This window comes from Palaemon carinicauda, chromosome 19 (assembly GCF_036898095.1).
Source record: "Palaemon carinicauda isolate YSFRI2023 chromosome 19, ASM3689809v2, whole genome shotgun sequence".
Lineage (NCBI taxonomy): Eukaryota > Metazoa > Arthropoda > Malacostraca > Decapoda > Palaemonidae > Palaemon > Palaemon carinicauda.
In genome coordinates this window covers 31,828,911-31,846,747 of record NC_090743.1, presented here as the reverse complement: position 1 = coordinate 31,846,747, position 17,837 = coordinate 31,828,911, and the positions used below count along the sequence as shown (strand labels likewise).

At 36.1% G+C, this 17,837-nt stretch overlaps 1 protein-coding gene across 5 annotated transcripts in view; it reads right to left on the bottom strand.

Moving 5' to 3' along the window:
• LOC137658561 (otoferlin-like) overlaps window positions 1-17,837 on the bottom strand; it is a 212,666-nt gene that overhangs the window by 122,337 nt on the left and 72,492 nt on the right. The window contains exons 19-26 of one of the 5 annotated variants that reach the window (XM_068393449.1): window positions 17,684-17,837; window positions 16,792-16,978; window positions 16,060-16,265; window positions 7,450-7,605; window positions 6,919-7,107; window positions 6,643-6,771; window positions 6,082-6,171; window positions 4,668-4,736 (exon numbers count right to left, since the gene is read on the bottom strand). The exon at window positions 17,684-17,837 is cut by the window's right edge and continues 8 nt beyond it. In XM_068393449.1, coding sequence (XP_068249550.1) covers window positions 4,668-4,736; window positions 6,082-6,171; window positions 6,643-6,771; window positions 6,919-7,107; window positions 7,450-7,605; window positions 16,060-16,265; window positions 16,792-16,978; window positions 17,684-17,837 — 1,180 coding nt within the window. The remainder of the gene's footprint in view (window positions 1-4,667; window positions 4,737-6,081; window positions 6,172-6,642; window positions 6,772-6,918; window positions 7,108-7,449; window positions 7,606-16,059; window positions 16,266-16,791; window positions 16,979-17,683) is intronic. The other 4 variants (XM_068393450.1, XM_068393451.1, XM_068393452.1 and 1 more) reach the window with 4 other exon arrangements.

Genomic DNA, 17,837 nt, shown 5'->3' with positions numbered 1-17,837 from the left:
TTTGCGCATATCACTTTATCACTTCGATTTTCTGTTTTGCACTTATTTCACTGAAATCGAAACTTTTACCGATTTCTACCTGAAACACGCAATTCTACCCTTCATTAAAAGGTAGTAATTGCGAAATAAGTCGTATAATGCAGCTCATTAATACTAGCAAAAAACAGAAAACATATATAAAGATAAAAAATTCAGTGGCTGGGAAAGAGACTAAACACTAGTTCAAATAAACTACGTTTACAATCTCTCACCGCACATAGCCTGGGGACAAGAATAAAACCCTAGAAACGTTTTACCTTCTTCCCCGTACAGCGACTAGGGAGGAGAGTAACACGAGAACAACGTTACCCGCTTGAACGGAACGTTTTCTCTCCTCTCTCTCCCTCCGTCTCTATCTCTCTCTCTCTTTCTCTCTTGATTTCGCACCTAAGAGAAGAGCCCAATTATATATCGTCAAAAAAACATGTTATTTGACTAAAGGAAAAAACTTTAAGGTTTTCCAAATAAAAAGTTCCTTTAATTTAGAATTTAAAACATTTAAGCTAAGAAAGAATGAACGAAACGTCAGAATCGATTTACTCTTACTGCAAAGTGAAACCGTGATACACTCTCTCTCTATCGTAACGATAGAGCGCATGTTGAACGTCCTGAACGTCAACAACTGCGTAGTCTAAAAAACTAAACGTTAGTTCATCTTTGAAAACAGTACGAAGACTATCAAAGAAATTCTTTCATAAAACATTAAATTTAAAAAGTTTTAAATTCTTTAAAGGCTAAATACGATATAACGGGCTCAACGTTGATTAACTTTGGTTCCAAGTTAGGACCGCCTACTATCAGGAAAGGTCGCATATAAACAAAACATAAAAATTATCTTTATATGTTTATAATAAATGGAAAGTTAATCGAAGAGGCCTAATAAAGGCGGAGAGATATAAAATATGTAGATCTATAACGTGTTAAGCAAAATTACTAAAAACCTAAACACACTTCCGTCTAAGGGAAGGGTCGGCCATTTAAAAGTGAAAGAGAGTCCATACTCTCTTTGTCACCCTAATTAAATCTATCCAAAACGAGTTCAAGTTTTGAGATGAAGATAAAACACCTGCATAGCGAAAGCTCAAAACTAGAATAGTGTACTTCACCAAATAGTTGTGAAAACAAATCCAGTTAGTAACAGCGTATTAGTAGGTCTTGCCGGTAGCCCGACAGAGAGAAAATTGATTCTTTGTTTACTTGGAGTACTAAGTACCTGCTCGACAGATGGCGCTGTTGATGTACACCCTCACCTGCATAGCGATCGCTGGCGTATTTTGACCGTAGGTTTTTCTGTCGAGCAACAGAGTTGCAGCTTATATGATCACCGGCTAAGTTTAATATTGAAAAATCACAAGGAATGTTTATTTATGTGCATACTCCTAAATGTAAAAAGTAACAAGCCATAGATCCTCAACAGTAGAAAAATAAGTGGTTATCAGCCATGGGTTTCTTGCTCACATGCACACAACGTGAACATACTTTTCTAGTCCTTCACAGCTGAAACTGAATTAAGTTGAAGAAATTGTATAGCAACAAGAGGTACAGCCATCTTCAATTGCACGAGGCTCAGATTTGTTTTCATATAATCACTGGAACTGTCCCTTCTGATGTGTTCAATTGAAAGCAAAGTTGAAAAGCTCTGATAATATGCATTCTCAATGCCATACAATAATATAATGAAGAGGCAAATTAAGAAGGTAAAATATCAATACCAAAGACACCCAAGATGGCCTGGGAAAGTAGAGTAAAAAATAAAGCAGCATGAGAGTAAGAAGATTTTGAGATTAAATATCAAATTTAGGTAACAGTACAAATGCAGTCTGAAGTATCAAAGTGAAATAAGTATGCATGAAAGAAACATTAGTTTAATACAGTAGTAGGCTCTGACAGATAGAACTCTAGAAATAAGATCAAAGATTATATCAAAGGTTAGTTGAGATAAAAGTAGATCAGAAAGGGATATAAGGACTGTAATAAAGAATTATGATATTAGAACAATAGTTCAAAATAAATGACCTGTCAAAATATCCTACACCTATTGGAAATAAAATACTGTATAAGGCTTCCTGTCAAGATCTGTGAATCATTTAAACACAATTATTAAATCCTAGCAACATCCAGGCAATTAAGCAACACACATCTCTGCAAGCAAGGTTGACAATTCTTGTCTACCCTCTACGAAAACATCTTCAGTTTTCCACTATAAAACAACAGATATCGTCATTGACATATTATGATCCTGAAGGGGTCCATAGGAGGGAGGGGGGGTTTACTCCACCTTTCAAAATTTATCAAAGGCAAGTGACACTTGATACCTTGAAGATGTCATCACTTGGTTGCACATATTTCCTGTATGGGAGCAAATTTTGTTGCAAATCAGCAAGGGTCACTAGAATTAACATTTAACTGAAATACAAAGCAACTGTCCTGTCTAAACAATCATTTATTATGAGTCAACCTTCATGCAAACATTTCATTTGTATCTTAAAGTTAGATGAACAAGGCTCCCTGGCACAAATACACCTACACCTCTTGATTTTTTCATACTACCCAATTTCAAAAGAAAATTTTCAAGGAAAATTTAGTTACTTGTTTCATTAAAAAAACAATCTATGAAAATGAAGATACCCAAATCTCTCTCAAGTACGATAACAATTTTGTATGACTAGAATTGTACTCAAGGTTATTTCAGCAATAGTAATTCTACAAGATATTTACAAGAATTTTGTTATACAATTAACATAATGCAACAGATTTCACTGGATATTGAAAATCATGATGTTCACCAATGAGATTTGAGTATTTTTTCAATATGTCTGGTTTGAACCCTGTTAACCAACAATACATTATTTCTCAAAATCATTATCTCTAGTGATGTTACATATGCAGACGTTCAATTTAAGAGAAGCCTTATTATTTCCACACACACTAAGCTGCATATCAGCAGAGTTCAAACAATGTAATATTCCCGTAAGATGTGAAATAGCAAAAGATGGAACATTAAATTTTCCATGAAAAGCCCACTTTGATATCAACAACAGGTAACATCTACATATCAATCAATAATTTTCCACATCCAAAATAAAACTGAATGAAACCATGCAACTATGCAAAGGATTTGAAAAAAAAATGAAAACAGTTATGGAAGGATTAATATTTCTTATCCTCCAAACTACTAGTGGTAAATTCAGAATAGATGCAAAAATTAATAGGACTATGCTTGCAATTTTCCTCAGCAACTATGCAATGAATTTCCCAAGTGCATTCATTAACCTGTGATTCCATGAGTAGCTTATCAGCCTTCGAATGTGCATGGAATAGATAGCAGAAAAACAGGTCATTAAACAGTTCATTTAAAATAAAGTAAAAAGTCAAAACAGTTATGCATAGAAGTGAAAAGGGAAAAAATTGGTACTATTGTGTTACTACTACTTATAATCAAAATTCTATTTCTAATCATAAATTCTTGATTCCAAAAGCCGTACCAGAAGCAAAGTGGCATTTTCAAGTCAAAACGCACAACCCGTGAAAAAATACTTAAGTAATCCTTTTAATTTGAGCCTTATGGCTATTGAAATTCTATTTTTTGTGCAGGCGTTATCAGTGTAGAATTAAACGGAAATATTCTACTGACGTATGGATTAAGATTTCATCCATAAACCAAATTTCTCTAAAACTTTAGAAATACCTTTACAAATTCTAATATATCTTCTCAATATAAAAGATATATAAAGCCTTTATGCAAATAAAACTCAAAAAATTAAAAGAAAATAATGGGTTTAGAGCTCATAAACATAGTATGTACAGTGTATAGTAATTCATTATTGATACAACACTATAAGTACTGCTTTTCTAACAAATCATTAAATGTGAGTAAATTGCAGTTATTGTACTAAAAATTTTCTGAAGTTTAAGCATTTCTTTTTACCAAAGTAAATTGACAGAAGCATTTATCCTGCTATTGGCATTGCTTAGTTATGTGCAATGGCTCATAAATATAAAGGATAGAAATTATAAACTGGTTATACTCTGTCAGTCAGGGAGTAAGTACATAACCCTTGATCAGTTTCTCCTGCAATGGACTCTTGTACATTCTTCTAAAAATCGCAGCCCGTTAAAACTAAGAAAATCTAGTAACCCAATCCTGCTCCTTACTAACATAAAATTCTATGATTTTCAATACTTTCATAATGAAGTAGTTTTCTTCTCTTCCATCCGGATGGATCTATAGGATGGATCTACAGCAGACTCTCCTTGTTTAAAAGTAAATTTCTTTGGCTATCATTTTTAAAGCTATTAATCTTTCATTAATTCTTGATGCTCATTTTCCTTCCAATTTTTGCATATCTTTACTATTACCATACATCTACAAAACTATCCCCACTTTTTAAGTCCTTTGGGGGTTTACACATTTCAAGATGAGCAAGGCATCTTGCCCAGAGTATTCTGCAGGATTCGTTGAGTACTTTTGAAGCAATTTCGTAGTTTTTTACTTGATACCTCCAACTGTGAATTCCCGAACTTCAAAATTCTTGAAGATATGCACCCAGTCAGCCATCCCAAAGAAAGGTGACTGGTTTAATCTTTGAAGGTATCATCTTACCCCTCATTCTTATACTATGTATTACCATAGATAGATGATTGGTTACACTTTTGAGAGCTCTTGAAGAACCCTTGGTCTGGCATTCAGGAAGGCACTATACAAAAAAGGAAAGGAAAGGAGAGAACTCAGTTCATATCTAACCCTGTTTAGGGAAGAGCTGACATAAAAAAAATCCTGATGAGGATGAGCCTTTCTTAAATCAATCTGCCACTTTTATTTGGTATATTGAAATGTTCTACATAATTAGGAGTTACTGTATTGTATATTCATTGTACGATAAATATAATCAGGAAATTTACATTTATTTCAGGGAGTTAGTCCAAGAATAAATTGATAAACTAAATTAAAAAAAAAATTATGGCTGATGTTATAATCTTTAAGAAGCAAGCAAGTCAAGAAAAATAATTTTAATTGATTTTGATTCATTAAAGAACTGAAGATTACAATAAAACATAAAGTAGGGCAAATAACTAATTTAACATTTTCACACTCAGTAACCAATTCACATACAAAAAAAAAAACTTTAACAGAAATTTCTACTTTGATACAACATCACAAGCTTGAAATACAAAAACAGCAAACAGTAAACTTTAACCAAGTACTGGGTGATAATTTTCAAAGGACAAGACTTATTCTTAGATGTACACAAAGTACATTCGGCTACATGTATCAAGATGCACCTAAGAGTGCTGTATATATTTGGAGGATAACTGTAATTACTCTTATGGATAACTGTAATCATTCTTCACCTGCCATGAATAAACCGGTAATCTTAAGTACGGTAATTACAACATACCTATGGTATGTTAATCTTGTTAGTAGAAATAATACTTTTAGCCACACTTATATTGACATGCATTCAAAACTAATTTAACATATACTGTACAAAACTTGAACACTATTCTATTGGTTCAGTAAGAACAAACGGGAATTTACACTGTCAAATACTTCTAATTATTCCCCAAGTAAAGAATTGATATTACTATATACACAATAAAATTATACTTAAATTGCAGTTTCATGGGATTACTGTACTCTTAGTTTAATATAGTAACGCTACAGACAGCAAAAGATTACTCTCTACTTTACTGCACAATCTTACAGCTCAAAAGTAGGATTCAGAAAGTTGCAAAGTTAGAGCGTATAGCTTGAATGATTGCATTTTTAACTGATTAGCATAATTTACAAATTAGACACCAATCACACAGTAATGAACTGACACGCTCTTTTACATCATGATATATATGATACAATGAAACAATCATGCATATATCGCTATGAACTCTTAGCAAAGTAAACCGACTGTGCGTTTTAACTGAAATTGAAACAAGATGTACAAGACAAAAGGTGAAGCATTATTTACAATTTCTAATCTACAGCTTCATCTGCATATTCAAAAGTCATTTCCTGTAAAGACTATTACAAAAGGGTTGCCTTACCTGGAAAAACCCATACTGTGGATCACCACCTGTGATAGTGGTATCATCGATGTCTTTTGGTAGTGGCCATCGGTAAAGTTTAAGAGATCCCTGAAAATTATAATAAGACTGAAGCCAATCTGGGCTTTTAAATTGCACTATGCCATGCAAACTATTAATGCATATAAGAGAAAGAATCATCCTATGGGACACGCTGTTGCTTATTAAATTGCATTCTTGTGAATAATAACAATAATAATAATACAGTAATAAGGAGCACTTATTAAGTTTATCCTCATACTGTATAGCCATACTTCTGTAAATATGCATATACTAACATTTAAAAACGTTGAATAAAATGTCAACAATATTTAAACATCCAGTAAATAGGGGATTCTTTTTTAATTACAAAGTGCAATATGAATTCAAATATGTATTTTTTCACAAAGTCACTGTAAAAAAAATTAATTTCACAATCAAAAAACGTTCTCAAATCATATAGCATCAGCTGATATTTAAATTACAAATACAATAATAGCAAATGTAAAATGTTACTTCTAACTTTTCATTAGCAAAACTAACCTTGAATTTTCCAACAACACGATTTTCATCTTCTAATTCGTCACCAGTTTTTTTGCCTCTGTACAATTCAAAAGTATGTAACCATTCACGAAAACCATTGAAATCAGTTTCCAGCTCACCAGGAATAACCTGAAAAATAACACAGGTAAAATAGGGTACAAAAGAAAAGTACAAACAATACCATTTTTATTTTGAAAAAATAGTGAGCTCATATGATGCCTCATGAGTAATAAACAAAACCATACAAGATCCTATTTAAGTCAAATTTCAAAATACCTTCATTAAAGCAATATTTTGCTTAGTTTTTTTCCTTTGAGCCTTAGGACTAAGCTTAGCAGCAAGCTTTGCTGCTGTGGACGTTGCTTTGAAAGTGTGATGTTTCTTTTTTTCATTGTTCATCTCCCGCTGCCCATCTTGTTGATTTTGTTCCGCTTCTGAAAGCTCTCCTCGACCTTCCTGCTGTTGCTGTTAAAGAAGGAAATGGGTCAGTTACCTAAAGTTTTTCTTTACCTCAACATTTCAATTGTGGGATAAATAAAAAAAGTTCAAAGGAAACCAATATAGTTACCTAAAACATACATGGTATAGAAATTATATAGTTCAGTAATGATGCTGACCAAGGTTAAGGCTAAAAATTAACTAACTCACTGTATTTTACATATTCTGTATTCAATTTAACTGATAAACAGATCATACACCAACAATGATAACCAGAAAAATTATATAAGATGAAAATTAATAGAATTCCTATTAAATCCCAAGCAAATTAACATAATACCATGAAGCATCAGCTTCCACTACACTTACCATTGCAACAGCTTCTAAGGAGGCAAAGTATTTAGTCCACCAGTCCCTGTTCTCTTCATCTTCCTCTTCCATTTCTAAACTCTGCTTTCTCCTTTTATTTGCCTCCGTTTTTTCTTTCTTTGTCGTCCCTACAAGCTTTGATACTGCACCTGATCCCTAAATAGGTTTAGAATGTTTTAGAAAGTCTTACGCAGAAATAAGAAGGTAGAACAAATAGGGATCTCTCTGAAATCGACATGCGTCGCATCAAGTATCATGAAGTATAAATCAAATGTTATATGAATATAGTTGTGTCTTAAATTCCTTAATGAAGATTAAGCCTTTCTCTGTCAATAATTTGATTAGATTTTGACAGCTATTGCATTACTTCCATGGGAAACATTAATCTAAAATAAGTTCTAGCTCTCTATGCAAGTTCTGAAAGCAATTACGCAAATTACTGGATTAGATTTGCTCTAGGAACTATAGTATCGCTTTAAACACGTACAGTGTATAAATTAAATTCAAAGAAAAGTTTACTACTAATATTAGTTGTAATTCTTTCATACCACATATTAAATACCTCTGAAAGACAATTACTCTCAAAGAGACGTGGTGGTAATTACAGTCAAAGCGATTACTAATTATGAAAGAATGCTATTTGCAAATGAATTCCACAAAGCACCAGGAATAGTCAATCAAAATTCCATCAGTACACAAAGAAATTACAATAGATAATTAAAAAAGATAAAATTTTTTGTCCCATGAGTTAATTATAATGAGCTATTGTTATTTATTTTAGGGTATTAATCTAAAATATAATATATAGGTTTGCAAAATGGCCAAAATGAAATCATAGACCAAGGAAAAACTTGGAAACAATTAAATTTTCTTTTTAATGATTATTATGAAAAACCAAATTTCATCTAAATGAGATAATCAATTATCGCTGATTAGAAAGGCTTGAGTCTTTACTATAACAGAAAATACTCATGAAATAATTTTTTGGTTGACTTTTTCTCTATGATTATAGATATTAAGACCAACTTCAGGTGTACTTTGTCTAGTATTCTTTAGAAAACTTATAAATTTTAAAAAAGTGCAAGAATACCATTCCTTTCAATGCCATCTATATCTAAGAAATGGAAAAGTGGCTGAATTCACTGGGTCTAGAAGAAAGAATCTCATCTCATAGCATGGTACAAAAGAAACACAAGTAATATAACATAGCAGCTGTTGCTTGCAAGATCTACTAAATTAGAATCTTAATTAACAGTATTAAATATATTAGATACAAAATTTAAATTTGTAAACATCTATAAATACAGTTCCAGCAGTTTAAAGCAAATTTGGGGAGTTCTTTATGGGTCAAAAGTATTAATCTAGATATTTTAGACGGTTGAAGTAAACACAACACATTGCCGGCCAAAGCAAGATAAGAGAGTTCAGAATGATTTTTTTATATCTGCTTTAGATAATTTGTACACTAAAATTTTTATGTGGCTTATGCTTTTAGCAAACAAGAGGAATGCTTGGGGGAAGTAGTAGCATCCAGATATGGCATAGAGTTTAGTGCCAATACGTTTCTTTAGAAATGTGCGAGTAAAGCTAGTGTGCACTTTTTTAAATAATCACTGGAGTACATAGTCACTTTATTTGTATATAGAAATTTCATACAGAACACATACATACATCTTTTGGAGACGGTTGCTTCTGTTATCATAGTTTCTCACAATACACCGAGCATCATTTGGTTTGTTGTTAAAATCCCTACACACAACATACATCAACAAACATACAATGACATTCAATCAACACACATGGATTGTATATGGCATGTGTAATATTCCATATACTGTACAGTACAGTAAGTACTGTACTCATGCTTACACACAGCACTCCCATGCTTATAAGAGACACTTGCTCACAAGATGGTAAAATGACACTTAAAGCAGATTTAAGATTGAGTAATTACCATTGACAATATTCTTAAATAACAAAAGATTACCTTGATTCAGTGGAATGCACTAATTCATATCAATAAATTCTCAGTTAAGTATAACATGGCTTTCTGGAATTTTTCATGTTAACTTTGAAATCAATAGAGGTTGGCAGACACTAGACGAAAGTCCAAATATTTCATGATGAATGATATCATTTTTTGTATACAGGATTTCGTCTTTGAAAAACTAAGCCCATAAACATTAAAATTTCCGATATGAAAAACATTGCTTGATCCTTTATTCTGTTTGTGTATGTTACGTTTAGGCCTACTATTACAGTTATCAATGCTAATCCTAGGTAATCAATATCTAATATTTTATGAATAAACTTCAAAATATTGGTATACATTTATCAATATATAAATTGTCCTACTTATGATAAAATATTATAATGAATTCCAGGAAGCCTTTTGAAATAATAAGATTAAACATATTTAAATCTAAAGGAAACTATAAAAATTGAAAAGAAGTATGATAAATGAAAATCTTGTAAACAAAAGAAAACATGAATATATTTCAATGTATAGAAAAAGGTAAAAGGTTAAGCCCAAAAAAATGGAGTTTTTATGATAAAATAAAGTTTTATGAATACTTACCTGGCAGTTATATATATATAGCTGATATCTCTAAATTGGCCGAATTTTTCAAAACGAGGCAACCGCCTTGTGGTGGTTGGGAGGTACAGTAGGTGGTCACACCCGTCACAGGGTGGTACAAGGAATCATTCCCGTGTCCAAGACTTCAGTTCATCTATGCCCGACCTGTCTCCTGAGGGGAGGTGGGTGGGCCTTCGAATATATATATAACTGCCAGGTAAGTATTCATAAAACTTTGTTTTATCATAAAAACTCCATTTTCATGAATAGTACTTACCTGGCAGTTATATATATATAGCTGATTCACACATTTGGAGGAGGGAAACAGACAGTAAACATCGTTGGGGAAACAACAAAAGAGTTGTAGGAGATAAAAACACCTTGATTCCTTGCCTGTTAAGGTAGCTGATTTCAAAGGTACAGCCTCTAGAGTGGCTTTCCCTTAGGAGTGTTTATCCAGGAGTAAGCCTGCAATGATGCAAAAAACTCAATCGAGTCTGTCAAAGGGATAAGACCAACAACTTGACTAGACTTCAGAAACTACCTTCGCCCCATATAATAAAAACTGCAACCTTACTAAAACTAACCACCTAACCCTGCAACATAGACATAAACTATCTATCTAGACTGAGGGAACCGTACCACAAGACGAAGTCCTCAGACTATCATAAAAACACAAACCCTCATACATGCATATAAACTAAGGTTGAGTGGGGTTATTAACTCCTTTGCCAAATACAGAAACCGCAGCTATGTATGGGCCCAAGGTATAACACTTTCCAAAGTCTACTCTCACCTCTCTAAGTTAATGGAAGCGACAGAGTTGCTCCTCCAGAAAATTGCATCCATGAATAGCCTAACTAACAAATATTCCTGATATGCCAGAGAGGTAGCAATGGCTCTCACTTCGTGAGCCCGTAATTTCAACAAGGCGAAGTGTTCCTCCTCACATAAGAGGTGAGCTTCCCTTATTTTTTCCTCAGGAAAAAGGACAAAGCATTCTTAGACAGGGGTTTTTGGTGGATCTTCCACTGAACACCATAACAAGTTGGATGTACAGCTCACGTTCATAGTGTGAGCCAAAAAAGCTTTGAGGGACCTAACTGGGCAGAGGAGTCTTTCCTTCTCTTGACCCACTAAGTTCATGAGGTTAATGACGTCAAACGTCGTAGGACAGGGTTACGAAGGGTTCTCGTTCTATACAAGAAAGATGAACCTTAAGGCACAAACTGCCCTATCCTAATTGAAGCTCACCCTCTTCTCAATCGCCTGGACTTCGCTGACCTTTTGGCATTCGCTAGTCATAAGGAAGAGGGTTTTCTTCGTTACAACTCGAAGAGAGGCTAGCGAGATAGGTTCAAATTTCTTGGAGCACAGAAACTTAAACACCACATCCAGGTTTAAGAGAACCTATTACGTCGTCTGAAAAGACCCAATGAGGTCCTGCAAATCCTTATTTTGGGACAACTCTAGGCCTCTATGCCTAAAGACGGCCAAGAGCATACTGCTGTATCCATTGATGGTAGATACAGCCAGCTTTAGCATCCTGTCTGAGGTACAAGAAGAAGTCTGCAATCTGGCTCAGAGAGGTAGTGGTTGAGGAAAACTTGTGCCGCCTGCACCAAGCTCTAAAGGTCTCCCACTTAGATTGGTAGACTCTTTGAGAGGAGATCCTCCTTGCTCTGGCGATAGCTTTCGTCGCTTGTGCTGAAAAGCCTCGAGATCTGACAAGCTTCTAGTCAGTCTGAAGGAAGTCAGTTAGAGAGCAAGGGGGGGTTGATGATACCTCTCGAAGTGGGGCTGTTTGAGAAGATCTGGACTTGCCGAAGTCTTCTTGGGAAGTCCATCAACATGCCCATCACTTCCGAAAACCATTCCCTTGCAGGCCAGAATGGAGCCGCTAGGATCATTCGCCCCGAATCGAGGAGAGCGAATTTCCTGAAGACCAGATTGATGATCTCGAACGGGGGCAACGCAAACATGTCCACCCCCGTCCAATCCATCAAGAAGGAGTCCACTGCTACAGCTTCCTCGTCCGGGACTAGGGAGCAGCAGTAGGGGATCCTCTTCTTCCAGTTGGAGGCAAAAAAGGTCTGTTACAGGTCTGCCCCACAACATCCAGAGACTGACAGACTTGCGGGTTGAGAGACCATTCTGAGGGAAAAAAAAGTCTTTTCCTGCTGAGCATGTTTGCCCCGATGTTTCTTGCCCTCGAACAAACCTCCTTTCTAGATCCAAGATATCAGAACGAAGGCGTCCTTGATCTCGACATACGATTCGACTAGTGTCATCACGAAGTCCTAGATTCTCATGTTCAAAGTCATGCCTCATGCAAGAACTTCGACGTCGAGCATCCTGAAAGACGAGGCGGCGATCGTCCTGTAAGACGTGGCGCCGATCGTCCTGTAAGATGTGGTGCCGAAAGTCCTGTAAGACGTGGAGCCTGTAAGACGTGGAGCCGAGAGGTTAACAGAGCGAGATGCTGAACGTTCTAAAAGACGTGGTGCTGAGCGTCCTGGTGTCAGAAGAGACTCTTCTTGTTGACAGGAAGACCTAATTATTTGATAGGCTCAACGTTATCTAAAAATCCAGATACAGGGACGCTCTGATTTCTCTTGAGTGCAGTATTCTGCTACATTAAGCAAAAGTTACGTGAACATTAGAGGGGCGGAGCTGAGACCAAAACACACGGCCCGAAACTGACCCATTCTACACCCGTTCTTTCTTGTAAACAAACCTCAGATAAAGTTTGATTGCATAGCCTGCCACTTAGACTCCTCTCTAGAACTGGGAGAGAGAATCGTTGTAGCTAAAAACTAAAGGAGGTTTCCCTATAAAAGGAAAAAGTAATCCTCCTTCAGAAGAAGTACTGACCAAAGGTCTGCTCCCCTCTTCTCCAAAGATTTTGATGTCTCCATGGAGAACTATGACTTCTGAACGAAGGCGTAAAGAGCATTTACGTCCAGGACCGGACAAAAGACTCCCTCTCCAAAAAGAGAGACATTGAAGTTGCAAAGTCGGTTAGGCAGAAAAGACTTATCGGAGTAACTAACAAAGGAGGATTCACTAGGAAAAAGATTTCGCATACATCCTTAGTAAAAACACGGACCAAAGGTCTGCTCCTCTCCTCTCCCAGGCTTGCCAGAAGTAGCCAAGTCTGGCTCCTACTGTTGTTAGTTCAGTTAGAGAAAAAGCATGCAGAAAATTTCTGATTACGACACCAAAACCTGTCTTAGACCAACTCTTGAGGGAGAAGAGAGAAAGAAAAAAGGAGAAGTACGTACCTTAATTATGACCTCTGATTTCAAAATTATCCAGCCTCATTGCCTGTATTCCTTAAGAGACTCAGCAATCCACCAAGGGGGCCGTAAAAATCTCTATGGGGCTGCCACAAGGTCCTCGACCTAAACGTGGCTAGACCTCCACCCTTGCTATCCTGGGCTATCTGATAAGGAAGCTGGCATCATAGGTTTCTGTTTTAAGAAACAAAAATTAATATATTCTTAAAGCTCCATTAATGACCACGTGAAAACTCAGAGGGTGGGGAACATGGAGCAACAGAACTTAGGATCTTAACCTTATGTTAACCTCAAATAATTCAACAGGAGAAAAGTGATCACTAAATTCATCCTTTGACAAAGATCTTATAAGACGTGGCGTCGCCCTGAAAGAACGAGGCTGCCCTCGCCCTGAAAGAACGAGGCTGCCCTCGCCCTGAAAGAACGAGGCTGCCCTCGCCCTGAAAGAACGAGGCTGCCCTCGCCCTGAAAGACGAGGCTGCCCTCGCCCTGAAAGACGAGGCTGCCCTCGCCCTGAAAGACGAGGCTGCCCTCGCCCTGAAAGACGAGGCTGCCCTCGCAATGAAAGACGAGGCTGCCCTCGTCCTGAAAGACGAGGCTGCACTCGCCCTGAAAGACGAGGCTGCACTGCACTCGCCCTGAAAGACGAGGCTGCACTCCCCCTGAAAGACGAGGAGGCGATCGTCCTGAAAGACGAGGCTGCATTCGCCCTGAAAGACGAGGAGGCGATCGTCCTGAAAGACGAGGCGCCGATCGTCCTGTCTTGAAAGACTTAGCGCCGAGCGTTAAGGCAAAATCATATTCATTAAGCCGCTCGGCGCGTTCGGTTCCGACCAGAGGGTGCATAAGGCCGACTGGCGCTCTGGGACAAAAACCGAGTCAATGATGGTTTGTAAGCATTGATATTATCAGCGAATATCTATGACTTATAGTATTGCCATTAAAATCATAAGTGATGCAATGCGAAACTCTAAAAGCAGTGTAAGAATCTTAACGTCCAACGCTCTTTGCTTTCCCATGGCAAGGGCAAGCATTCTTGGGAACGTTAACAGGAACGCTCGCGAGGGCGTTTGCTCGTGAGCTAACGCCTCTCGTTTCCTTTCGCCGATCGACGTTCCTTCTCCCATGGGCCGGGGAGCTTGGAAGAGGTCTAAGGCTAGGGAAACGACGTCCACTGTGCTGAAAGAATCCAATGCCTAATTTAGCACTGAAACTTACACTATTAAACTCTTACACAAAAGACCATAATTAGTCCTGCCCGTTGTGAGAGAACTTAATCCACTGCCACGGGCTTGAATGAGAAAGCAATATCGTCTCTAGTACTTGCTATATAAACAGTAACAAAATATTTTTATAAAACATTAAACTGACATTTCCATAATAAAATAAACTTTCAAACACACTTACCCGGCGGTCACAAAAAGAAAAAATCACCGGGCAAGAGTTGAGATTAAAAATAAATGTTGAACACACTTGCCCGGTAGTTACATATAACCACCGGTATAATTAAATGTCATAAATGCCTACCTGGTAGTTACATACAAACGCCGGGAAAGTTATACGTTAAAGATTAAAATGAACAGAAAATGGGAAAACAAATGTAATCCACAATTAATTCAAGGGGTTTTCAAAAACAAGCGAGTTGTAATGATAAAAAGAACAGATATAGCAATAACGTATCTAAATAGTATATAAATGTAAACAATAGGAACATATAAATGAAAATACTACTAAAACTAGAATTCCCATATCGTTGTTGTTGGAGTATTATAACCAACACTTTAATTCCCATATCGAAAAGAACGCTACCAAGGCATGTTGGGACTCATTCGATAGTAACGAGAACTAACAGCGTAAATTAACCATACGCTAGTTCTATTTAATTTATGAAATTAGATCGATGATTTAAAGAACGAATACTAAACGGACAAATATTTCTTTAAAATTTTACATTAAAAGTTAAAAAACTTATATAAGTGGAATTCCTCCCATTCTTTACATGAAAAAACAAATAAAGAGAATTTGCAAGTCATACAATGAAGATTACGTCACATGACTGTGACGTAATAGAGTTGGCGGAATGTAATTCCGACATCAGGATTAAAAACTTTGCACCTTAAATATAGTGCACAAACACAAAAATTAAGTTTTCACTCATGATAAACAAAGTAAATAGTACAATAATAACAACAAAACACAATTGCCAAATCACTAAATCAGTGTACTTCACCAAACGAAGTCCAAAAAAGCGAAGAAGGGAAAATGATTCGAAAAACTCTCAATGGTGGACCGACGATGTTTTCGATCCAGCCGGCAGAGATGAACTGAAGTTTTGGACACGGGAATGATTCCTTGTACCACCCTGTGACGGGTGTGACCACCTACCTCCCAACCACCACAAGGCGGTTGCCTCGTTTTGAAAAATTCTGCCGATTTAGAGATATCAGCTATATATATATAACTGCCAGGTAAGTACTATTCATAAAATTACAGTACTCAAATCATCATTAGCCAAACTTAAAATATAGTATTCTCCGTAAGTAAAAAAGCAATATTAATGAAAATAAAAAAAATAATATGTACTTAGTAAAATATACCCAAATAAAAGTATAAAATGTGCAGTCTCAAAGCCAAGATAAAAACTGTACTATCGACAAGAGAAAAACGAGCATAACCACAAATAAATCTGGGAGTCAAAAAAGAATGTAAAAAATAAGGAAAACTAAAACCAACCAACGGAACGACCGGTCCTACACCCACATAATCGATGGTGATTATGGTATCCTTGTGCAGAAGGGGACTTCTCTCATCTCTCTTGTTGTACACACTCCCTGTGCGTCCTCCACCCTGTCTGCCCCTTTCTCCAACACCGCCATAACCCATACTGCCATGGACGTTATTTGGGACAAGGTTGTTATTGCCCATGACATGATCTTCACCTAAATAATGACAGAGCGCAGGGTAATTCAATAATCTTTATTAAGAAATTATGAGAGTATTTTAAATCTATTATCATTATTATTATTACTAGCAACCTGAAATGTGCATTTTTCTTTAAAGTGCAGGAGACATAATGATTGATTTTGCGTATACTTTTATATGTATATTACTACAGCAATAAATAGTTGGTATTGCTATAGTACGGAATTTAAAACTTCAACTTTTGAAGGGTATTTTTTAATTTTCAGAGGGGCATTTTGGTTAACAAGCATCTATTTATATAATTACACAAACATTACATACATATAAATATAACACTAAATATTTTCATTATCACTTATAATTATCATCTTTATTCTTATCACTGTATTACTTTCATAATCAATCACGAGATTACAGACTTAAGAACACCCAAAAACCCTCTAAATGTGAGATAGTGCTGTACAATATAGATCACACACACATACTGTATATCCACTTAACCACAGTTAGTTACTTTCAAAGTTCCAAGACCAATTACTGTACCTTGAAGTTGGTGCAATGAAGCATTCCTGGCAGCTGCCTCTCTATCTCTCTTCGTAACAGGATTCCACATATACCGATGGAGGTTGGAGATAATATGGGTCCCAACTAAAGTGAACCGTCCAAAACTGCGACAGTCTACCACTCGTATTGTTATTGGAGGGCAGTAAAGTTCTTGTTCAGGTAGTTCCTAGTGGGAGTGGAATAGGGAATGAAGGGACTGATATGTACGGGAAAAGTCATTAATGACATTAGAAATTGAATAAAGAATATCAGAAGATATAGTGATATGACCAAAATTTAATCAGATGGGAAATAACATGTCTATTTTCCAATTCTGAAAGAATATATTTTTTGGGAGAATGCTGGTTAAATCAATTTTTAATGTTTACCCTTGAAATATGATTAAATCTTGACTGTAAGCAACAATAATGTTACATTAATGTTAAACATCAGAAAACAGCCTGGAAAACCAATAGAATGATGATAATCTAATAAAACTAACAGATATAATATAATATACATATACTGTATATAAACATGTGACATGTTGATTCAAAACTTATCTCTACTGCAGGAACATCTTATCAGTTTTGGAATGATAATCTCTTATTTTTACCTTGCCTCAAAGCGAGATTAACACGCAACATAGGGAGCAGGGAGGGAAGGACGTCAAATCCTAAGAAATGCTAAGATCGCAGCTTTTATTGGCCATGGATTAATAGAGTAATCACAGAAAGCAGAAGCAGACAAAAAACTCCAAAGCCTTTCATTATAAGTGAAAATATTAGGATTGTACAGTACAGTACTTCAGTACCAGACAAATTTCACAGAAACTTTGTTTTAAGAAAGTCACTTTTGTAAACATTGAGTAAACCCACTTGCAATAACTTACAAGGTCGATATACTTGACAGGGTTGATGAAATTTGGATTTCTTCGAGCGGACATAATGACAGCTGACTGGATGATGTGTCCAGCTACCTCCACGTCAACTCTTGGCCGATCAACCGTCAAGAGGTGGATCCTTTTCAAGTCTCTGAGACCCCAG